The 25692-nt window shown below is 33.5% G+C and overlaps 3 protein-coding genes across 4 annotated transcripts in view; 1 reads left to right on the top strand and 2 right to left on the bottom strand.

Annotated features, from left to right (window-relative positions):
* LOC143073342 (sodium/potassium/calcium exchanger Nckx30C-like) overlaps nt 1–927 on the bottom strand; it is a 98902-nt gene extending 97975 nt beyond the window's left edge. The window contains exon 1 of one of the 2 annotated variants that reach the window (XM_076248796.1): nt 813–927. The gene's annotated coding sequence lies outside the window, so the exon portion shown is untranslated. The remainder of the gene's footprint in view (nt 1–812) is intronic. The other variant, XM_076248798.1, reaches the window with a different exon arrangement.
* Nucleotides 908–19772, top strand: LOC143073344 (integrator complex subunit 14-like). The gene is made up of 10 exons (XM_076248806.1): nt 908–1062; nt 2914–3100; nt 3831–4001; nt 5269–5654; nt 6787–6935; nt 8325–8472; nt 10680–10759; nt 11606–11778; nt 17899–17964; nt 19517–19772. The coding sequence occupies exons 2-10, from the start codon at nt 2939–2941 to the stop codon at nt 19742–19744; spliced, it is 1563 nt and encodes a 520-aa protein (XP_076104921.1). The 5' UTR covers nt 908–1062; nt 2914–2938; the 3' UTR covers nt 19745–19772.
* LOC143073343 (uncharacterized) lies at nt 14366–17273 on the bottom strand. Its single transcript, XM_076248805.1, has 2 exons — nt 16487–17273; nt 14366–15400 (listed from the first exon to the last, which is right to left on the bottom strand). Exons 1-2 carry the CDS (start codon nt 17186–17188, stop codon nt 14411–14413), a joined length of 1692 nt encoding a protein of 563 aa, XP_076104920.1. The 5' UTR covers nt 17189–17273; the 3' UTR covers nt 14366–14410.
* Nucleotides 19773–25692: the final 5920 nt, after the last annotated feature.

Raw genomic sequence — 25692 nt, 5'->3', positions numbered from 1 at the left:
TGAACATTCATTTAAAGCAAACATAATGTTGTTAAGATTGTAATAGCTTGGATTATAATATTGTATGAATAACACCTCCACGCAATGTAAATATAAAATATGTATCTCGTATCATGATCATTGAGAAAATATGTTTGGTTGGTTTTTTTTGTTTTTTTGTTTATTTGTTTGTTTGTTTGTTTATTTTTGTATTTTGTAAATGTCGGCTGCTATCATTTCTGTATAGGAATTTACACCAATAAAATTATTTGATTTGATTTTGATTTATAAAGCAGATTATACAATTAAACATTTCAGAACATCTGACTTCACCCTTGGTTTATTATTCAGGTTCATGTTACTATCGGTCCATGTGCACACATCCAGTGAATGGATTGAAATGATCTGATACATTTTTGGACTTATCCTTGTCGCTTTGTTATTAGTGTATATGCTACCGGTATTAAGAATGCATAGTGATGTCAGAATTTCCATTGAAGAAGCATGCAAATTACAAATTTATGTGACATACAGTAACATATGATCTGACAAAGGATTTGTATGTCAAATCTATGCAGAATATAATTACTAACCCCCCCCCCCCCCAACCCACCCCCTTTCTCAACCCCATGACCCCCACACCCCCAAATAATGCCTACCTGCCAATCATATTTTTGAAACTGATGTTTTATGAAACACACATATTATTGTTTTTTGCTCAATGATTACTAACAGAAAAAAATGACCTGAAATATTAAACTAAGAACTTGATGCAAATATACTGTTATAGGTAACTTAATACATTTTTGTAGTGAAAAACAAGAAATCCATACCCAAGTGCCTGTGATAAATTCAGTCACAATTCTCAACTCTTGAAATAAATGTTTACTCTTCGAGCACCTGCCTCTTCATCATAATTTCGGTTGCTGATGAAGCTTCCATTCTACACTTTCGGGACTTTAGTCGATTCGATAGGTAAAAATTTGAGAAGTTCCGCATGTTTCGTATTTCCGGTTTAAAATTGAAAATGTTTACCTAAGGCTAAAATTTAAAGTTGCTTCTAAAAACTATGATGTAAAACATGTAAGAAAGTATAAATCTTATAATGCTATCAGGTTGTTAATGTAACCCAGTATATATATATTTTTTTAAAGGTCTCCGATCTTCTTCTTCTTCTATCGGATGTCTTGCAGCCCTACCCCCTTATTTGTTGCTTGGCATGCCTTGTGTACATATTGTTCCTTGGAACAGTATATCAATATATATGTTCCTGCTTGAACACTGTGTTTGTGTTTCAATAAAATTGTCAATGTTGTTGTTTTTTTTCTTTTTTTTTTCTTGTTTTTTTTAATCACATATGCTCAAATTGCTATATTTAACGTACATGTATCTTGGAAAATGAGAACAAGGGACTGCAACACTTAAACTGTGAATCATATCAGATTCAGATCAGTTGGGACTCATTAGGGTCTAAGCGTGACATTGGATTGTCAATTGTTTGTAAGCGTGACACGTGAAAGTCTAATTATCATGTTTATTGTGCCGAGAAAACGGGAAAAAATGTCTAGGGAAAACATGGGAAATTACAAAAATTTTGAAAATTGCGGGAGACAGGAATCTGACAAAACAGTAAGCGGGGTCTGGAGTTATAACTCCCCAATGAGACTCCCGAGAAGGGTTGTTGAGACTATACCAAATAATTAAAACGTCTTGAAAGGCTATTTTAGTTATTTGGAATAGACTGAGACCCACAAACACCCCATGTAACTTAATCCACAGCACTTATACAAATATTTAAGTTGCAATGCATCTATGTGCAATGCCTGCAAATAATTGATGCTTTAATTTAATTTTTAGTACTAAAGATGTCTATTTTGGGGTAGTATGACATATTTGACTTCTTTATGTCAATCATATTATATGGATACATTTGTACATGTAACACAGTGGCGGATCCAGGGGGGGGTTCTGGAGGTTGGAACCCCCCCTTTTTTTGGCCGATCAATGCATTTGAATGGGAGCATATAGTTGGAACCCCCCCTTTACTCTGGGTTGGGAACCCCCCTTTTCAAAATGGCTGGATCCGCCACTGTAACATGCTATATAAAATAGAGAATGGAAATGGGGAATGTGTCAAAGAGACAACAAGCCAACTAAAGAGTAAAAAATAACCAAAGGGTCTTCAACACAGCAAGCAAATCCTGCACCCAGAGGTGAGCTTTAGCTGGTCCCTAAAAAAATATGTACTAGTTCAGTGAAAATTGACGTCCTACTAAATAACTCCTATATAAATAAACAAAAATTAAAAAAACATACAAGACTAACAAAGGCCAGAGGCTATGACTTGGGGCATACCACAAATTTAGCAGGGTTAAACATGTTTAGTGAGGTCTAAACCCTCCCTTACATTGTATATCTCTAGCCAATGTGGATTAAACTATAGCTAATACACAGCAATATGTACAGATAAATTTAGTGTAAAAGAAGTCTTAGTCCATTTTCCTAATATTTGAATTGCAGATTTTTTGTTTCCTACATTCATGACATTTTTACTCACAAAATTCAATTACTTTCTCATACTTGTAGACCCCTACATGTTTCCTCCCTGCACCAGTTACAACTTGCAGCCATGTTCTTGCTGTTCTCCATCTCAAAGTCACAGCAAGGCCTAGGCATATAGCTACAACATGGAACAAAAGCTCACACCTCTCTACACCAGATACAATTTACATCAAATACATGTTACGAATGTCTTCTGAATTTCACTGAATAAATGAGTATCAAGCTAGAGATGTGGAGTAATTTCAACAAAATATTTAAAAAAATACTGTCATAGTTTGCCCAACTTTTTCATCTTATTATACATGTTATATAGAAACAAATGCTGAAGTGACTTCATTTTTATGACCATTTTGATTTGTATTGTTTTGGTAGAAAAAAGAGTGCAAGATAAGTAAGAATGCCTACAGTCATAGCCTTAGATGTTTCCCTGTCTATGTGTAGACCTGTACAGATACCAGATTGTACAGAAGAGTATCAGAGACGGAACTTAGCAATTCATGGAATCAACACTTTATTGGACCATTTCTCATCAAGCTGTCGGTTGGAATTTGTTTCCATGGTAACAATTTGTATATCATGTATATGTCATATATGTTATTGAAATCGTCTTGCATCCTGGTGATTTTGTTTGTGTGTAAAAATTGAAAGTTTCAAATACATTGAATGTTTAAGTTCTTACCTTTGTGAGAATATGACAATATTTGAAGCTCACAAAGTTCATTTGATAAAAAAAAAGCTGAAACCACCATAGTATAACCAGTATGTTTTAGATGTCAAAATGTAAATATGTAATATAAATATTTTAACATTACACTGGTAATTTTTCAAACATCTATGATATTCAATTTCTGTAGGCCTTGTAATTTCAAGAATAATAGTGTGAAAAAAAATCTGCTGGATGGTAATAAATAAATCAAATTTTGAAGACATTTCCTAACTAATCTTGTTCTTTTATTTGATGATATTCTAGTTCATAATTCACAGTTGATACCTCTATTTTAACCAGATAAATGGCAAGTGATTATTTTTTATACATGTATTTATGCAAAAACATTTGAACTGAAATATATTTAATTCAATATAGTATTGCATTTGTGTTTAAAGATGTAAAAAAATAAATGCACATGAATGATAGAGGTTGGAAACTAAAATGAAACAATGTGTGGCAGAAAGATAAAAGGAAGTCTTAGGAGAGAAAAGAAAGTCCACTTTAAAAATAATTATATATAATGAAAGCAACACAATTTTATTGACATAGTTTAAATAATAACCTGTTTTTGTTGATGCAGGTTGTATTTTCATATCTGTGGGAGCAGCTGGTACCTTTTACAAGAGACTTTGAATCTATAAAGACAGCTCTAAGTAAATCAGAGACCTACAACACAACATGTATAGAGGGAGCTATAACTGGTATACGACAGTTATTGTATGATGAATGGAATGCAAGCACTGCTAGTCAGGTAAATAGTTCAGAAAATACTATTTGAAGGAAAGAACTCAGCAGGTACATATTGAAAATGCTAGTTCTGAAAAATTTTGTATTCCCCTAAGCCATGAAAGCTGCATATTGGGACCACTTATGTTAATATTATACATTATCTTTAAGGCCACAACTTTATTATTGATCAGAGAAATCAGATTTACATACCTGTCAACTGACCCGTATTCTGCGGGTGTGACCCGAGATTTTCACAATTCTGAGGGATCACCCGGGACACCCGCCGGGTCATTGAAATAACCCGGGAATTCCGAAAATGACCCGATTTCACCCGTATTTCTTAGCCTTGAGATTGATTTTCATAAGTAATATTCCTTTGAAATACCGGCAAATTCGTAATTCTTCCATGAACAGGCAGTTCATCTAGCTATGTAAACTGTCAAATTAAGTGACCCATTAAGTGCATGGCTTCACTTGACAGCTTTGGTGTCAAACACACTGTTAATTAACACCAATTACCTTAGCTTTAGGTCGTAAATAAATTGCACTACTGGTTTACAAACATATTTGAACTAGAGTTACTTCCCCTTATTTGTCACCATTCAAAATTATTCCTTATATTTACGTTTTATGGGTGAAAAAGATTAAATCATAAAAACATAAAATTCAAATACATATTGAAAATAACTTTTCATTATTTTTATACCTTTATACATTTTTTTTTAAAAAGTTGAAAATTATTTTTTACATTTATACTTCCTTTAACTGTATTACTATATTTTATCATAGTCTAAGTTCCTTGTCAAGTGAGAGATGAATATTATAGATGTAATACCTCTACATGGTATGTTTATAGGCTACATAGCCAGTAGTCTCATTTTAAATTACCTTTGAAAAATAAATTTTAGATGATGACAAAAAGTAAAGAATATAAGACTGTGTTACATAAATTTATAAAAATCTTTAAAAGTGCAATGAAATAATAATAAATAAGATTTAAAATGACTTAACCAAGTGAACATGCATTGATGTTTTGGTATCTTTGATATACATTATAAGAAAATGTACCATAAAAACTGAAATTCAGCTCGAAAAAGTTCGTACGCGTTATAACCTGAGATTTGATTCTTAAATGCAGGTCATGACCTGCATTTTCATCGTCACAGGTTGACAGGTATGGATTTAATAATTTTACAGTTATATCTTCATGATCCTGTTCATACTTAAAGCCTTCAAAGTGCATTGTAAAACAACAGGTTGTAAATGATTGAATTGCTGTGTGATTGTAGGTTATCCTTGTAACTGATGGTTCTATTGGTGTTGGACAGAAATCACTGAAAAACTCCCTCCAAAACTGGGACCAGAGGGATCCAAAAGTACCAGAGGACCAGTTTCCACTTCCTTTTCCATTTCCATGCAAACTTCACATTGCCATTGTTGGAAATCCCAATGATGCTGACATTAAAAGTTCAATGCCATATTTTGAAAAGTTAATAGAAATTAATGGACAAGGTGGTGAAATATTTACACCAGACAATATTTTAAATCTTAAAAGTGTTCAGACAATGTTTGAAGAATTAGGAGAAAAGTATTATTCTCCATATCATGGTGCTTTGCATTGTGGGAATTTCAAATGTCCAATTCAGCTATTTCCAGCTCCAGAACCGTATGATAAGTAAGTTTTTCTTTGATTATTCAATAAATATAAATGTAAGGAGGTTTGGTACATGTATGCTTGCTAATGAGACATTTATTTATAAAGAGCAAATGGCAAAGCTTGTAACATCATCTTTAAACAGTTCTTTTGAGCAGACGGTTTCAGTAATAAGTAACTTCACAGGAATATGTGTAACAGAATACTACCAGACCACAGTATCAGCCATTTCTTTATATGTCCGCAAGTTAAAAATTTTTTTAAAAAAAATTCCTTTTCTATACCAAAACAACAATGTTTAATTAAATAAATAACCATATAAAAAAGAAGATGTGGTATGATTGCCAATGAAACAACTATCCACAAAAGACCAAAATGACACAGACATTAACAACTATAGGTCACCGTACGGCCTTCAACAATGAGCAAAGCCCATACCGCATAGTCAGCTATAAAAGGCCTGGATAAGACAATGTAAAACAATTCAATCGAGAAAACGGCCTTATTTATGTAAAAAAAAAAATTGAATGAAAAACAAATATGTAACACTTAAACAAACGACAACCACTGAATTACAGGCTCCTGACTTGGGACCGGCACATACATAAATAATGTGGCGGCGTTAAACATGTTAGTGGGATCCCAACCCTCCCCTAACCTGGGACAGTGGTATAACAGTACAACGTAAGAACGAACTATAAAAATCAGTTGAAAAAGGCTTAACTCATCAGATACACAAAAATACAAGTGGACGTGGCCCGGTACTTATACATCCCAACACAAAAAGACACAATGAACAGATCTGAGAGTATTCGCAGTTATCTGACAGCTAGTTCAAAGCCACTAACAACTAATAAAAAAATCATGCAACTAAGACTAAACAATCAATCCGTACACATCCAACATCCAATGGATTTAGTGTAAAGACGTCATAAACAGCCAGAGAAAAACATGACCTTGTGCAATGCCAAGTTACAGGTATCGACAGATTGTAGATCCATGAATATGTATATGCATATAATATACTAGTAATATTTAGTTATTACTTATTCCATATATTATACTTTTTAGCCATGATGTTGCCATTTTATTTTTTGATCTATGAGTTTGACAGTCCTTCTGGTTTTAAAACTATATATACTGTATTTTTCAGAACAGATGAATTTGAGCATATTTCTGTAGATATATCAAAGACATTGGAAATTTTAGGATTTCTAGATATTGCTGATGTAGCTAGTCCACCTATGTTGTCAAGACATCTGGTTTTACCAATGTCCACTAAAAACATAAAAAAGATGGAAGGTATGTAATAAAAATTATTGCAAAATTAAGTTACCATATCATTGTCTAACCACTATAAACAGGGCACCAATTAAAGTGGAAAGGGGGGCATAATCTACAAAATTACAAAATACACTCTTCATATTCAGGATAGAAACTTTTATTGAACTGATTCTGTTATGTTTTACCTGTTTCGGGCTCAAAAGCAGTATTTTTTTTTGGCGCAAATGAAATATAACCTTGTGGCAAATGCAATAGTTAAGATAAAAATATAATCAACTAATTAAAAAGAAAAAAAAGGTAAGCATGTCTACAAGTTGTCCTGTGTCAGCAGCAAATAGTATTATGGTTTCCTAATGGAAGCTGACACCAGGGGGCAATACCTTATGGACCATAGGCAAAAGATGACAGGAAGCATTATCAGGACCAAAGCCATGAGGCAGTGAAATGAAGGTCAATCATCTAACACCTAGGATACAGCCCTTGGAAGTCAATCGGCATAACACTCCTCCATCTACAATTGGTTTTGGAGTGCATGTTAATGTGGGAATAAACGCCAACAACAATGTTTGCTGTACAGCTTTCGATTGGTTTCTGTCATCTAAAGTAGTATGTCGTTGATCATCTAAAAGTAAACCCTCATCGAAGATAGCGGGTAAAGGAGAGCTGGCCCAGCACATCCCTTGAGCTGTAATGACTGAGACGTGACTGTGATTGATGGATAGGTGACCTATAGTCTTAATTAGGTCTTTCTGCTATTTTTGTGGAAAGACCTTTTGCTTTTGTTCTGATTATTAGGTCTTTCTATTTGTACGTGGAAAGCCCTATTACTTTTGTTCTGGTTATTTTTTTCTTGCACAGTATAATTGTTCGAATAATTATTGCTTTGATATTTTAAATATGAAATCGAACACTTTCTATGCTCCTGAAACTGACACTGTTTACCCAAACACTTTTTATGCCCCATTTATGGGTATTATGTTTTTTAGCCTGTGCGTCTGTTCGTCCGTTCATCGTTTGTCTGTCTGTCCCGATTCAGGTTAAAGCTTTTGTTTGAGGTAGTTTTTGATGAAGTTGAAGTACAATCAAGTTGAAACTTAGTACACATGTTCCCTATGATATGATCTTTCTAATTTTACCAAATTAGTGTTTTTACTCCTTTTTCACAGTCCACTGTTCATAGAAAACCCCATACACTGTTTTCTTGTGGCCTCTGCTCCTTCCCAACAAATACAAATACAAAATACAAATAATTTAATTTTGCAATGAGCACCCCAAAGGAGCAGAAATATAAAATCCAACAAATTATCTCATTAAATAGGTACCCTTATGTCACGTGTAATAATTTCATTATGCATATAATAGTAAAAATATAACATAGTCGTATCTTTTTTTCTTTTTAACTTTTAGAATCAAAACAAGAAAATGGTGAAGTAAAAAAAGAGAATGAGAATGAGGAAGAACCTGCATCCACTGAGGATGGAAAAGTTCCATCATTTACTGTTCTGTTACATGGTAGTCTGAAAGTAGAAGGAATGGTGGCCTTGACACAAGTTGGGTAGGTAACCAAAGTTCCATTATTTACTGTTCTGTTACATGGTAGTCTGAAAGTAGAAGGAATGGTGGCCTTGACACAAGTAGGGTAGGTAACCAAAGTTCCATCATTTACTGTTCTGTTACATGGTAGTCTGAAAGTAGAAGGAATGGTGGCCTTGACACAAGTAGGGTAGGTAACCAAAGCTCCATCATTTACTGTTCTGTTACATGGTAGTCTGAAAGTAGAAGGAATGGTGGCCTTGACACAAGTAGGGTAGGTAACCAAAGCTCCATCATTTACTGTTCTGTTACATGGTAGTCTGAAAGTAGAAGGAATGGTGGCCTTGACACAAGTAGGGTAGGTAACCAAAGCTCCATCATTTACTGTTCTGTTACATGGTAGTCTGAAAGTAGAAGGAATGGTGGCCTTGACACAAGTAGGGTAGGTAACCAAAGTTCCATCATTTACTGTTCTGTTTCATGGTAGTCTGAAAGTAGAAGGAATGGTGGCCTTAAAACAAGTAGGGTAGGTAACCAAAGTTCCATCATTTACTGTTCTGTTTCATGGTAGTCTGAAAGTAGAAGGAATGGTGGCCTTAAAACAAGTAGGGTAGGTAACCAAAGTTCCATCATTTACTGTTCTGTTTCATGGTAGTCTGAAAGTAGAAGGAATGGTGGCCTTGACACAAGTAGGGTAGGTAACCAAAGTTCCATCATTTACTGTTCTGTTTCATGGTAGTCTGAAAGAAGAAGGAATGGTGGCCTTAAAACAAGTAGGGTAGGTAACCAAAGTTCCATCATTTACTGTTCTGTTTCATGGTAGTCTGAAAGTAGAAGGAATGGTGGCCTTGACACAAGTAGGGTAGGTAACCAAAGTTCCATCATTTACTGTTCTGTTACATGGTAGTCTGAAAGTAGAGGGAATGGTGGCCTTGACACAAGTAGGGTAGGTAACCAAAGTTCCATCATTTACTGTTCTGTTTCATGGTAGTCTGAAAGTAGAAGGAATGGTGGCCTTGACACAAGTAGGGTAGGTAACCAAAGTTCCATCATTTACTGTTCTGTTACATGGTAGTCTGAAAGTAGAAGGAATGGTGGCCTTAAAACAAGTAGGGTAGGTAACCAAAGTTCCATCATTTACTGTTCTGTTTCATGGTAGTCTGAAAGAAGAAGGAATGGTGGCCTTGACACAAGTAGGGTAGGTAACCAAAGTTCCATCATTTACTGTTCTGTTACATGGTAGTCTGAAAGTAGAAGGAATGGTGGCCTTGACACAAGTAGGGAAGGTAACCAAAGTTCCATCATTTACTGTTCTGTTTCATGGTAGTCTGAAAGAAGAAGGAATGGTGGCCTTAAAACAAGTAGGGTAGGTAACCAAAGTTCCATCATTTACTGTTCTGTTACATGGTAGTCTGAAAGTAGAAGGAATGGTGGCCTTAAAACAAGTTGGGTAGGTAACCAAAATTCCATCATTTACTGTTCTGTTACATGGTAGTCTGAAAGTAGAAGGAATGGTGGCCTTAACACATGTTGGGTAGGTAACCAAAGTTCTATTATTTACTGTTCTGTTACATGGTAGTCTGAAAGTAGAAGGAATGGTGGCCTTGACACAGGTTGGGTACATAACTAAAGTTCCATCATTTACTGTTCTGTTACATGGTAGTCTGAAAGTAGAAGGAATGGTGGCCTTGACACAAGTAGGGTAGGTAACCAAAATCTCAATATGTATTGGATTATATATAAATGTTTGTGACTGTTGTCTGTACACTTGTTACATGATGATTTTAAGAGATTGTTTTTCTTGCATTTAGTTAATGCAATAATTTTATAAATCATAATACATGACACAGATAAGACAATTAAAAAAAAATAGTTTTAAATTAAGTACTAAATGAATGACATGCTGTGTAATTTATGTGAATTTCATATTTCAATATTTGTTTTCTGCAATGCTGGAAATTGATATGTTCTTATGTCTAATGTGTTAATTAAGAAAATGGGTAAATGAATAAAAATACATTTGACAGTTAACTTAAAAGAATACCCAATGAAAATCAGACAATCTAGGTCTAAATGTTGTAAAGGATATGAGACGTGCAGTGACAACAAGACTTTGGAGTATTCATTGGAACATGACTTTTTATTTATATGTGTATAGTTTTCAATGATCTGTTTTTCTTTACACAAATATATGAACTGGATATTTTACACCATTTTTACATATTGCAGGGAAAACTGGTTTGGTATATTGTACTCCTGGGCTGACAGCAAGAAGAAAAGTAACCTTATGCTTTCATTGTTTACCCCAGGTAATTATTGTTAAGTCTGAATTTTGGTAGTCATATATTATTTTCATCCCATGGAAATCAAATGAAGTTGGGATATAAAAAAGATGTGGTATGATTGCCAATGAAACATCTCTCCATCAAAGACCAAATGACACAGAAATTTACAACTATAGGTCACCAAACAGCTTTCAACAACGAGCAAAGTCCAAACCGCACAGCCAGCTATACCTTTTGTGCTACATATGCTACATATGTGCTGCCTAGTCAATATAGAATTAAGATTGTTTGTAGTGGTTCTTCCAATCATCAATCTCCTACAATTTCAAAATATTTGGTCATGAAGTTTGAGACATTAACATCTGTAAGTAAGGAAGTAATTTGCTCAACTAATAGCTACTATTGGCATTGAAATTTAATTTTACAAGATTAAAGACTTAACCTTTTATCAACTCTATATCTCAACTGGTGGAGAAAAGTCTTGCTTAACAAGTTTTTGATTTTATACTCGCTGAAATTCATTCTCTTATACCAACAATTTGACAGCCAGTAACATTTGGCTTACCTCAAAAGTTTGGTAGAAGGCACCACAAATACATCAAACTGATATAGCTCTGACTCATTCAGTCTACCAGTTATTCTAGTATTTTCAGTCAGGTTGTAACAGATTGTTTGAATCAGAGCTTATTTTGGCAATGTAATTGTGAGTAACAGATTTTAAGTTCGTACTGGAATCAATCGATTTTAGATGCTTTCAAATGTAAGGTAAAGTCTTTCATAGCTTTCTTGGTCTTGTTTTTATTGAAGTGTGATAATTTTGATCTTTGATTACTTGAAAATACAAACTGATGTATATTTGTATTTGATTAGGCGATGAACCTGTTAATTGGATAGGTAGTTTAGATAACTTAGCACCAATATCAGCTTTCACAGAGCCACCCTATGGTGAAGATGACAACAAGACTCCATTTCCTGTCCGACCTAATGACAAAAGAAGCTATGCTCAGAGTTGTGTGGTATGGATCAAACAGTCAGGTTTACAGGTAAGGTGTATTTTAATAGTATGAATAATTATCCAAAATATTTGTTTTACACGATTTCTGTCATTTCTCTGGGACATGAAAGTTAGGGTCATTTTTCCAAAAAGTTAAAATCATACCTGATGTCACAACATAAGTGGATCATTTTCTAGACATAAAATGAGCAACAACTCCAGTTTGGTTTAATAGTTAAACTGTTGTAAGGCAAACAGTTGACTTTACCAAACTGTCCTTATTTTTAATTTAGTCAAGTGGCATTCAAAATTATACCCACCTAGGCACATGTGTACTACCAAAACTGCCAAAATGCATGCACTACAGCAGATAATAGTGATTCTAAATTTAAGTCTTTGTTTTCACAATGTTGCAAATGATAAGCATCCTAAATTCTTGGAAAAATCACTAATGTTATCAAGTCAGTTACATGAATTTGAGAGTATTTGTAAAGGCCTGTCATTGACATTTATTTTGTGTCAGAAACCTATACTTTGTCAAAAATTTGATCACAATCCAAATTCAGACAAATTTGCCACATCTGTTCAAGGTTCAACCTCTGTGGTCGTATCAGGCAGCGCTCAGCGAAGCATTTTATTGGCTGTTGGGTTCATGTCACATTAACCTCTGCTGTAACAATTTCTTTGTTTTGTTTTATTGTTGAGTTTATGTCACATTAACCTATTCTGTAATATTTTCTATGTTTTATTGTGATGTTGAGTTTCTGTCTCTTTTACCCATGCTGTAATATTTTCTTTGTTTAAATTTGTTCTGCCACATAATCCCATGCTGTATTATTTTTTGTATGTTTTACTGTGTTGTTTGGTTTCTGTCTCATTTACCAGTGTTGTAACATTTTCTTTGCTTTTTATACGACTGCACAAAATTTTGCAGTCGGATATTGGTAACACGTTGTCCTTATCCGCGTCGTCCGAAGACATTTCGTTTCCAGACAATAACTTTAATATGTTTTAATAGAAATCTATGAAATTTAAAAACAAGGTTTATGACTACACAAGGAAGGTTGGGATTGATTTTGGGGGTTATGGTCCAAACAGTTTAGGAAAAAGGGGCTGAAACAAGCATTTTTCTAGTTTCCAGACAATAACTTGTGGAATGGTGTATGAATCTCTCTGAAATTATACCATAATTTTCCATACCACAAAGGGATGGTAAGAATTGGCTTTGGGGGATTATGGTTCAAACTGTTTAGGAATTAGGGGCAAAAAAGGGTGGAAAACAAGGGTTTCCTGGTGAATGGACAATTACTTAAGTACAAAACATAGTTTATAAGCAGTGTAAGGGAGGTAATTTAAACACAACATTGTCAATTACCTCCTTACACTGCTATTAAATTATGTATAAAGGAATGTTGTTTTGTCTTGAGGTGTTTAGCTGTCAATTTATTCTTAGAAGGTAATCATTTTTTAGGTCAATTTCCATCGGCATAGTGTATTGCACAAAATCCAAAAAATATCAAAAAATTCAAATAAATTCAAATCACATAACCAACTCAAGTTTTTTTTAATAAAGTTATACTTTGTCAGAAACCTAATATGTGTCAAATATTTAATTACAATCCAAATTCAGACCTGTATCAAGTGCGAATATTGTGTTTCTTCTTGCCCAAACTGTACAGGGTTAGACCTCTGCAGTCGTATCCAGCTGCACTCGACAAAGAAATTTATTTGACAGTAGGGTTTATGTCTAATTTACTGTTTCATTAACTTAGCTTGGTACATTTCACTATCTTCCTTGTTTTTAAAATTGAAAAATATTCTTCAAATATTTTTTTTTCAAGGAGGGGTGTAAAACATTTGGTTTTTTTTGGGGAGGGGGTAATTTTTTTCCTCAAGATATAAAAAATTGTCAATTCCTCAATATTTTGCTAATTTTTTGTGCATAGTCTGTAAACAGATATATAAAATATTAGGAAACAGCAGTGTATTGCTTAAAAGCAAGAAATCTTCAATTGAATATTTATACCCCCGCTTTAAAAAAGGGGGGGTATACTGTTTTACCTCTGTCTGTCCGTCCGTCAGTCAGTCCGTCCCATGAAACTTTCGTCACATTTTTCTCAGGAACTACACATCCACCCTTTCTGTACTTTGGTATCAACATTTATATATGTCAGCCATACCGTGTGATGCGTTTTCAGATTCATCACTTGACAACTTCCTGTTTACCGAACACTTGTCTGATTTTACACATGATAGCCAAGTTGAAAATTTTCGTCACATTTTTCTCAGGAACTACAATACAAGGATTTCTGAAATTTGGTTTCAGGATTTATATAAGTCAGCTATACCGTGTGATGCATTTTCAGATTCATCACTCGACAACTTCCTGTTTACCGAACACTTGCATATTTTTACACTATTAATATTATCCACTTGCGGCGGGGGTATCATCAGTGAGCAGTAGCTCGCAGTTTCACTTGTTTATTCTGTGTTAGAAACCTATAATCTTTCAAATATAATATTTGAAATACATTTATTTAATTCCAATCCAAATTCAGACCTGATTCAAGCTTGAATATTGTGTTAATTTTTGCTCCAACTATTCAGAGTTTGACCTCTGCGGTTGTATACAGCTGTGCTTGGCAAAGCAGTTTATTAATATATTAATATATATTATACTTTTAACATCCCGAAATGGTTACTTCATATATCTTGGCATCCTCAGTACTATCTCCTGGTGTACTACATCCTATATAGAGTTTTCCTGTTTGAGTGAATACAAGAGACATTGGTAACATTATGTTTATGTCACTTGTTTTATAATATGTCATTAGAAAGCCATCATTGTTCAGGATATGAAGGGTATTAGTACCTGGATCAGATACAATAACATTGTCTCTAGGTGTTGTCATTATGCCTTCTGGTCTGAATGGTTCATCCTTGTTGATCTCTGTATCTCCTGTATAGATATTGATGATATCACCACCCTGTCCTAACACTACTACTCTATATCTGTCATCACTTTCTCTATCCACTACATGAATATTCCTATTGGTACAGGTTAATCTGCAGGGATAGGTAAATATAGGTTGTTTATATTGATCATGTTCAAACACTCTATCATGGTCTCCATTCTGATCCATTAGTATTACAACCCTTCTCCCTTGTTCAGGGTAGTCACTATTAACACCAGCTACTAGAACTTTATTGTCACTGGTAACATGGACTGCAGTAGGAAGGAATGGTGACACATCATATACAGAGTCTGTTAGTCTACCTGTATTACAACTGATTTCTTGGAGTCTTGATCCCTCAGTGCACAGAAGTAGATTATTTGATTGAGTAACAGCCATACCATAGACCTGGATATTATAACTGGATAGTACCTTTAGATTGGTTCCATCAGATTTCACTTTTTGAACTAAACCTAAAGGACCAGAACTTATCCAGAAAGACTGATCAATAGAGGAGCACACAAAATCTACAACCTCAAGTTCAGTTTGATATTGTTTATTTATTGCCAAATTAATATGCGGTTCATTAGATAGATTTTCATCATATTCCAGCACTCCAATGTTAGACTGGGTTATCTCCCCTGGAACAAAGTTTGGTATAGTCTCATAACTAGATCTTGTATTTGGCATATCGATGTCATTAGTTTTTTGTCGAGCCTGCAACTTTTGTTGCAGAAAGCTCGACATAGGGATAGTGATCCGGCGGCGGCGGCGGCGGTGTTAGCTAACTTCTTAAAGCTTTATATTTTAGAAGGTGGAAGACCTGGATGCTTCATACTTTGTATATAGATGCCTCATGTTACGAAGTTTCCGTCAGTCACATGTCCAATGTCCTTGACCTCATTTTCATGGTTCAGTGACCACTAGAAAAAAAAATTCAGATTTTTTGTAATGTTGAATTCTCTCTTATTATAAGTAATAGGATAACTATATTTGATATGTGCGTACCTTGAAAGGTCCTCATGTCTGTCAGACAGTTTTCATTTGACCTCGACCTCATTTCATGGATCAGTGAACAAGGTTAAGTTTTGGTGGTCAAGTCCATATCTCAGATACTACAAGCAATAGGGCTAGTATATTCGGTGTATGGAAGGACTGTAAGGTGTACATGTCCAACTGGCAGGTGTCATCTGACCTTGACCTCATTTTCATGGTTCAGTGGTTATAGTTAAATTTTTGTGTTTTGGTCTGTTTTTCTGATACTATATGCAATAGGTCTACTATATTTGTTGTATGGAATGATTGTAAGGTGTACCTATCTAGCGGGCAAATGTCATGTGACCTTGACCTCATTTTCATGGTTCAGTGGTCAAAGTTAAGTTTTTGAGTTTTGGTCTTTTTATCTAATACTATATGCCATAGGTCATCTATATTTGGTGTATGGAAATATTTTATGATCTTTATGTCAGTCGCGTAGGTTTTATTTGACCGTGACCTCATTTTCACGGTTCATTGCACAGTGTTAAGTTTTTGTGTTTTGGTCTATTTTTCTTAAACTATAAGTAATAGGTCAACTATATATGTTGTATAGAAGCATTGTTAGCTGTATATGTCTGCTTGGCATGGTTCATCTGACCTTGACCTCATTTTCAAGGTTCATTGGTCTTTGTTTAGTTATCTTGGTTAATGTTAAGTTTATGTGACAGTTGTATTAAAGCTTAGCTTTATACTTAGGACTATCAACATAATATCGATGATTAGTATAGAAGGCGAGACATTTCAGCGTGTGCACTCTTGTTCCACTTTGTTGGCATCTGAAAAGAACTTTGAAGCATAGGTTATATGAATTAATTCTTGGACTTCATTGTCTTTTTCTTCAGCTTGATTTAGTAAATCTGAGATAGCATTTAAGTCAGATTTAATTGTGTTAGAAACTGTTTCAAGATTCTGATCTAATTCAACTCGTAGCTTTTTAAAGTACCTTTCAACTGCCACTTTGACAGATTGTTCATGCTTTTGAATAGCTTGATTTACCTGGTTGTATTTATAATTTTCTGAAGATAAAAGTTGGTTAAGCTGTTTTTTATAAGATACAATTTCTTTCCTTTTACTTTGAATTTTTCTTTGTCCATTTTTCAACTTGTCTATTTTTATATTATATCCTTCCTGAATTTCTGTTAGATCATGTTTCTTGTGAACTTTTGCTACACAGGTTGGACAAATAAGACTGTCACATGTCTTACAATAAAGACAGTTATTTTGTCCAGCATGATCCTGACAGGGAATGTTTGCAAAATCTAGTTCTTCTTTATGTAGCCCAATATCTTTTAAATCGATTATTCTGTGATCCTTTGCAGTTTTTACTCTTAAATGTACCTTCTCCTTACAATGATTACACAATAAAAGGTCACAGTCTAAACACTTCCATTTAATAGGTCTACCAGTTTCACATAATCCACAATTAACAGGAATTTGTCCTTTTCTGATGGATTGTGAAAAAGCCATTTTTTAAGAACGAGGCAGGTATTTTACTTCCTTGTAAATGATCAGGTGATCTTGATACATTTTCCCTTCTTTAAACCAATTTTTTATCTATATACATTGTTTATATTTGATCAATAAAGTTGAGAGATACCTGTATAGTTTAGTGACTAGTTTGAAGGCTCTTACAGATTATTCATCAAGTGCATTGACCTTCCTAATAGTTTTGTTCTTTGAATAGGTTAAAAAAGACCAAACATTATGTTACATTTAAAGCTGTCAATTAAGAAACAACATAAAACATTTCAAATATCTCTGTTCTGTTCATTTTTTACATCTACCATACATGGAAACATTATAATTTCATGACATCCAAATTTGAATTTGAAGGGTATTAGTACCTTAAATCACAGGTTTTTTTTTCTTTCAAGTTTTAATTTTAAAGATGATATACAATTAGGTAGATTATAAGTGCTCTTCTATTAATAAAGGTTTTAGAGAGTACTCTTTTGTTTGCACTTTGTGGGCACTGGAATAAAAATAAAAAATAGTACATGTATACCTAGAAGTTACTATTTTATGGTTTATACAGTTACATGGCAGTAATCTCTGTCCATAAGATGGATTATACTTCAATATTATAAACTGACTGCATGATAGGTCTACTGATTCAGATTGAACATTTTACAAATTAATTTAGATTTATGCTATCAATCCACACATTTGTATTGCAGACTGATTTACAGAAGGTATTACGACATGCCAGAAAACTACCAGATAAACAGCAACAATTTTACAAGGTATGAACTTTAATTAACTTTTATTTACTCTATTTTACTAGTTTTACAGAAAGTTGATACAATTTAAGGGTAGATGATTGTTTTACATGTAGATAAACATTGAATAAATCTGTTGGTCACAGTTTTTGGTAAAGTTATTAAATTTTGATAATAAAACAAATTGTCTACTTTATCTAACTTTTTTTTTAATTGTATAAAGTTGTCAGATTTTTTTCCAAAAGAAACTTAATTTTTTAAGCAAATTTACATTGTGACCTATATTTTAATTTGTGAGTTCTTATCTCATTTTACAACATATCCGAAAATCATAAAAGTATTAATATAATGTAAGAGTGTATTGAATTCCTGTAAGAATAGAATGCCAATATCAGTTGATATACGTTAAACATAGAATGAAACAATATTGTATTTTGTATTTGCAACACCTCAATAGAAAAGGACATGCAAAGTAAAATTTGAGCTGCGACAAATAGAAATAGTCGTTATCAGGGGCGGATGCAGGAATTTTAGAAAGGGGGGGTGCTAACCCAGGTAACCCAGGGCAAAGGGGGGGTGCAAAACATATGTCCCGATACAAATGCATTGATCGGCAAAAATAAAGGGGGGGTGTGCACCCCTGGAACCCCCCCCTGGATCCGCCACTGCTTATTCAAGTGCACATGAACATGCATTAATTAATTTGGAACATTCAAACACGAAATGACAAATGAATTTTGATCTGTTTTATAAGGTTCCAATTACAACTCCGTTTTCAAACAGTTACAGAATTTGCATAGAGATTTTTGTTATGAATTCTAATATGACGTCCTTATTACGCTTTGTAAACAAAGCCGTGTTCTAATGAGCACAAAATATGTTTGACACATGCGCACGAACTTACTGTTTATACTAACGTTATTTCCATCGTTATCCTTTAAAATATATACATTTAAGCAGCTAACATAAACTTTTATTATATTTTTTTATGAAACAACATACATTTACCCTGCTCGTTACTTTTAAGCTTATCAAATATGAAATGCAATGCACAGACTCCTCGAGGAGGAAACGAGAACAGCCAAACATTTTTACGGTAATTTCGTACACTTCGACCTATAAAAATACTGTATTTGTCCTATTAGAATCGAAATAATTCCTTTATGTCATGCTCTATGCTCATTTTAACATGGGTAGGCATTATATTTGACCACATTTTACACCTCGCTAACGCTCAGTGTAAAATATCGACAAATATAATGCCTACCCATGTTAAAATGAGCATAGAGCATGACATGAAGGAATTATTTCTTAAATAGATTTAGGGAAAAAACTGATATATGTAACTACACATTCTCAAGGGATAATATTTTCATAGATTATTTGTGAGAAACGAAAACTTTTAGAATCCAATAACATACAAATTCTTTTTGCTTGGACTTAAACAGATGACAAAATCATTAATTTAAGTATTTAAAATGAAACACTGAGTAAATATACCAAATCCTTTTTATTCCATTATATATAGATTCTCTTTTTCCTTCAACAGCTCATGCTTATCTTCATTATTTTACAGGAACTTAACAGATTAAGACGAGCAGCTCTGTCATTTGGTTTCCATGACCTTCTTGATGCCATGGGAACCATGTTAGATAGGGAGTGTCAAATGTTGCCAGGCTCCGCCCATCCTGATGCCTCGATGCAGCTAGCACATGCAGCTAATGCATTAAGAAGTGACAAGGCAACTGACTTTACACAATCTATAATGCCACTACGTACAAACTTTAGTCAGGAGGATGGATAAATTATCAATAAATACTTTTTTGTAAAAAGACTTGTATTTCACTCACATATATTGATTTGAGCCTTGTTGAAGTCTTTAGAACACAGAACACATGTCTGGCGTACAAAAGTTTAATCCTGCTATCTATAATGAGTTTATTTACAGCCATTGGGTCAATGCCACTGCTGGTGAAGGTTTCTACCCTGTGGATATCACCAGTCTAAAAGCCATGGTGACATAAATTATCATTGTTATGGTTATGATCATAAAATATCTATTAACAAAAATTGAAATTTAAACCCAAGGAATAGATAACCTTAGCTGTTTTTGTCAAAACCCTTCAGAATTTTTGGTTCTCAATGCTCTTCAACCTTGTATTTTATTTGACATTTTTAAAAGTTTGGATACCAGTGTCATTGGTACGTCTTTTGTAAAAGAAACATGCATCTGCCATATAAATTTTAAGCCTGGTATCTTTAAAGAGTTAAAATGAAATTTAGATTTTAAATAAAATCCTAATTATCTAAATACAATTTAAACTTTTATGATCTGATTAAGATTTAAAGGAAGATAAGATCAATAGGGGAGATCAATGATTTTAGATTATCTCCCATGGAAATTCATTGACAACATATTGCTTTTACAGAATATTATATGCTTGTGTTTGCCATTACAAAAGGCAAGAATTAAGTATACTGTTTCCGGTATTGGTGTTGGTTGCATTATCAACAATTTGTTACACTGTGTATTTAGGTTAGTTGAAGGGGAACTACTTATGCCAAGTCTGTGTTAATTGGTAAGCAGTTGTGTAAGCATTTTCACATCTCATTTCCATTGAGATTATTTGGCCCTCCCCCCTCATTCATGGTCTGTAGACTTAAAAGAAATTCCATAGTTTAAATGTGAAGTTTGTGATAAGGTATGTGTAAGGTAAAACCACAAATGGTAAGTCAATGGAATTTGGTATGCTGTTGTGCATTGGCACATCTCATTTCCTTGGAGTCCTAGTCTATTGGCTTTTAAACTTTTGCATAGTTTAGAAGTTACAGTTTGTAACCTCAACCTTAATCCATGGATCAGTGATAAAGGTAGTTATGTGGTTAAATATAGATTCCTACACTGCAACAAGTGTATTACGATATTTCTCCACTCGAGACAGTTAAATTTTATTATTTAAAGCGTGAGGCTTGCCGAGCTCTTTAAATAACTAAAATTTAACTGTCGAGAGTGGAGAAATGTCGTAATACACGAGTTATAGTGTAGGAATCTGTTTCTCTTATGATTTTATCCTTCTTTTTCAAAGATTTTCTGAAACTTGTGTTCTTTCTATGCGACGTCATCAGACATGGTCGCCTTTTTTCATGACGTCACAATAGGAAAATTCAGAAGAAAACAAAACATTTAGACGTCATAATCAAATTCCGACTAATCATTTGCCGAGAACAGTTTTTTCACTAGTGAGGAGAAATATTTTTCTCACACCGGTCAGGAAATGTGAAAATAGCACAAAAATTAGAGAAATCCATATCTCAGATACTGTAATCAATAGGACAACTATATTGGATGTATGGAATTATTGTTAGACAAACATGTTGGACTACAAGATTTTATCTGACCTTGAATTCAATTACTTTCATTCAACAATGTTTAGTTTTGAACTATTTCTAAGACATTATATTTGGTGTATGGAATCATTAAGATACACTTGTCCGTCTAACATGTAGCATGGTTTCATAGGACAATGTGTAGTTTTTGTGGCTTTGTCTATTTCTCAGATATTATAAGCATAGGTAATGTGTATTCAGAAAATGGGACAATAGTAAGATGTACATGTCTGTCTGGCAGGGTTCATATGACCCTTATTTTCGTGATTTCATTAGCCAACTTATTAAATGCTATATATGTAATAGGTCAACTATATTTGGTGTATGGAATGATTATAATGTGTACATGTCTGTCTTGTAGCGTTCAAAGGACATTGACCTCATTTTCATGTTGCATTGGTCAATGTTCAGATTTTGTGTTTCGGTCTGTTTCTCATGCACTTTGAGCGATACGACCACGTCATTTGGTGAATTGAAATATTGCATGGTCATGTGTCTGTCTGACATGGTGAATCTGACAGTGACATCATTTTCGCATTGCTTTGGGAACGAACTGTGCGCCTCTACTTGCTGACCTCTTCTTCTTTTTTTTTATTAGTCTGATATCCTTCAGCCACTTGTCAAAAACCAGAAGAGTAAAAAAGCCAGATAATTTAATTTCACATTCAGATATTGAAGATGTTCTTTCCATTAACATTTCAACTTTTAGGATTGAGTGCTAGAAGTAGAAATTAAAGAAAAAGTTTCCTCTGTCTCATTTTTAAACTTTTACCTCGAATTTGACATAAGCGATCATCTCTGTACCAAAATCTATTTTGAATTATCAATTTCCTCCGCTTTAGTATACTTTTTGTTTTCTTTGTTACATATGACCTGGCTCTGTACTTATACATCTCGTCATTGTGTTATTGTTCAATGATTATTTCTATATTCTTGTCTTTTATTTTCGTTTAAACGCTTTGTCTATATGATGTGTCTCTGTACTTATATATCCTTTCAGTGTATTATGGTGTCATGGTAAATGTTTGTTTATATATTTGTTTCAAATTGTTTGTTTTATGATAATTAAGATAATAACACAATGTTGACTGCAGTACCCCTATTTTTGACATTTTAACCTATTGTGTCTGTTTGTTTTGTGCACACATCATTGTCAATGTAATGGAATTTTAAGAGACTGTCATTTCCGTGAGAGTTTTAGCTAGCTATAAAACCAGGTCTTATCCATCATTTTCTACTTTAGAAAATGTCTGTACCAAGTCAGGAATATGATAGTTGTTATCCATTCGTTTGGTGTGTTTGTTCTTTTGAAAAGGCCATTTCATTACGGAATTTCCGTTTTGAATTTTCCTCGGAGTTCAGTATTTTTGTGATTTTACATTTTCCCTCGGTTTTATTTAAATATCACTTTCTAAAATCATTTCTTGTTTCCTATAAAAAAAAAATTAAAAAAAAATAGCCCAAAACACATGAACAAATCCAAAACCATTTGTCCCGCATGATTGAACCAAACTTTTTTTCAAAGGTACCAGGATTATAGTTTAATAACGCCAGACGCACGTTTCGTCCATAATAAGTTACATAGTAGTATTGTACATAGGGGTTGAAAATAAGCCGAAAAGTCATTTCTTAAAAGAAACAAATGCATCCAAATGGCTATTATAAAACAGAATTATGTCATCAAAAAAAGTACATGAAGTTTGTAAAAACTCATTGTACATAGATACATCAAGACATCAGGTCTTTGTCTATAATTATACTATGGGTATCAACAGGGGGTATATTGTCTGTATTTAAGCTGTTATAAATGCTTCAAACTTCAGACACAAGTTATTGTCGAACAAACATAAGTTTCTATTGGTTGGATATAGGAATAAATGGTATTTGGAATGTGTTAATGTCCTGTATTAAACAAGTCAGGAAAATGGTATTTGGAATGTGTTAATGTTCTGTATTAAACAAGTCAGAAAAATGGCAATTGTTATCTTTTAGTTCGTTTCTGTTTGTGTTGCATTGTCCTTTGGTTTTCTGTTGCACTTTAGTGTTTATGTTGCTTCGTTGTTTTCCTTTTATATTTGATGTGTTTCCCTCAGTTTAAGTTTGTAACCCAGATTTGTTTTCTTTCAACCGATTTATGACTTTCGAATAGCGGTATACTTCTGTTGGCTTTATTTAACACCCTGATATAGTCACTTCATATATCTCGGCATACTTGGACGTACTACCTTTTTGTGTGCTACATCCTATGTAAAGTTGTCCTGTTGGAGTACATGCGACAGAAAAGGGATAGCTAATATCAATGTCACTTGTTTTATAATATGCCATCAGTAGCCCGCCATTGTTCAGGATATGAAATGCATCATTACCTGGAACAGATACAATAACATTGTCTCTAGGTGTTGTCACTATGTCTCTTGGTAAAAATGTTATGTCCTTGTTGATCTTTGTATCTCCAGTGTATATATTAATTATTTCACCACCCCGTCCTAACACTACAACTCTAATACTGTCTTTACTTACTTCATCCACCACATGAATGTTTCCATTCCTGGTGTGTGTTATTCTGTAAGGAAAAGTGAATAATTGGTTGCTTTTGTTGATCATGTTTATACACTCTTTCATGGTCTCCATTCTGATTCATTTGTATTACAACTCTTCTTCCTTCTCTAGGGTAGTCTTTATTAACACCTCCTACTAGAACTTTATTGTCACTTGTAATATACAATGCTATAGGGAGGAATGGTGACACATTATATGCTGAGTCTGTTAGTGTACCTGTATTACTACTGATTTGTTTTAGTCTTGATTCCCCCTTAGATATTAGAATACTATTTGATTGAGTGAGAGCCAGGCCGTATATTTGGATATCGTAACTGGATAGTATCTTTAGGTTGGTTCCATCAGGTTTAACTTTTTGAACTAAACCAAAAATACCAGAACTTATCCAGAAGGAGTGATCAATAAATGAGCATACATATTCTACATTTTCAAGTTCAGTTTGATATTGTTTATTCACCACTAGATTAATATGTGGTGAATGAGATGGATTTTCAAACTCAAGCATACCAATGTTAGACTGAGTGATCTCCCCTGGAACAAAGTTTGGTATAGAGCCATGATTCGACTTTTGATAATACATTTGGGTGTCAACAGATTTTTCATATTTTTTTAAATCTGTAAAGAACTTTGAAGCATCTGTTAATAATATCAGTTCCTGGACTTCTTGCTTTTTGTTTTCAGCTTGTGAAAGTAAATCTGAGACAACATGTATATCAGATTTGATTGTGTTAGAAACTGTTTCCAAATTCTGATCTAATTCATCTAGTAGTTTTTGAAAACACTTTTCAACAGCTGCTTTGACAGATTGTTCATGCTTTAAAAGAACATCTTGCTTAACATGGTTGTATTTAGATTTAGATTTTAGATAAAAGTTTGTAAAGCTGTTCTTTTTCAGAAAAAAAATCTGTCATGCTTCTTTGAATTTTATTTTGTCCTTTTCTCAGCTTGCCTATTTTCATATCATATTCTTCTTGAATTTCTGTTAGATCATGTTTCATGTGAACTTTTGACACACAGGTTGGACACACAAGAGTGTCACATGTCTTACAATAAAGACATGTATATTGTCCAGTATGGTCCTGACAGGGAATATTTGCAAAATCTAGTTCTTCTTTATAAAGACCAATTTCCTTTATATCAATTACTCTGTGATCCTTTGCAGTTTTTACTCTTAAATGTACCTTATCCTTACAATGGTTACACAATAAAAGATCACAGTCGAAACATTTCCATTTAATGGGTCTATGCGTTTCACATAATCCACAACTAACAGGAATTTGCCCTATGTCAATGGATTGAGAATAAGCCATTTCTTAAGTAAGACGCGGTACTCTATTTCTACTTCCTTGCTTATGATCAGGTTAGTTCTTTATAAAATTACCCAAGGTTAAACCAAATATTAATTGTATACACACTGTGTATATTTGATAGATAATTAGTTTTACATACACCTTTATAGTTCAGTTACTATTTTGAATGAACTTATTGATTAATCAACAATTGCATTGACCTTCATAATAGTTTTTAATGACTGTGAATGGGTTTAAAAAAAAGACCAAACAATGTTAAATCATTGTTATTTATTTACATACAAACATACAATGCTTTAAAATGTAATATCATAGCACTTTATTTTAGGTTTTGAATTTGGAATGATTTTTTAAAGGTTAATGCTTACCAATATCCTTTCATATAAATATAATAATGATAATAACTTTTGATTATGATATAAAATGTATAAGAATCCACAAACGTTGCAGTAAAATTGTCTCATGATATTGAGATATGTTTGGTCTTAAAATAATG

This window comes from Mytilus galloprovincialis, chromosome 4, assembly GCF_965363235.1.
Source record: "Mytilus galloprovincialis chromosome 4, xbMytGall1.hap1.1, whole genome shotgun sequence".
Taxonomy (NCBI): domain Eukaryota; kingdom Metazoa; phylum Mollusca; class Bivalvia; order Mytilida; family Mytilidae; genus Mytilus; species Mytilus galloprovincialis.
This window is presented reverse-complemented; position numbering and strand designations above follow the sequence as displayed.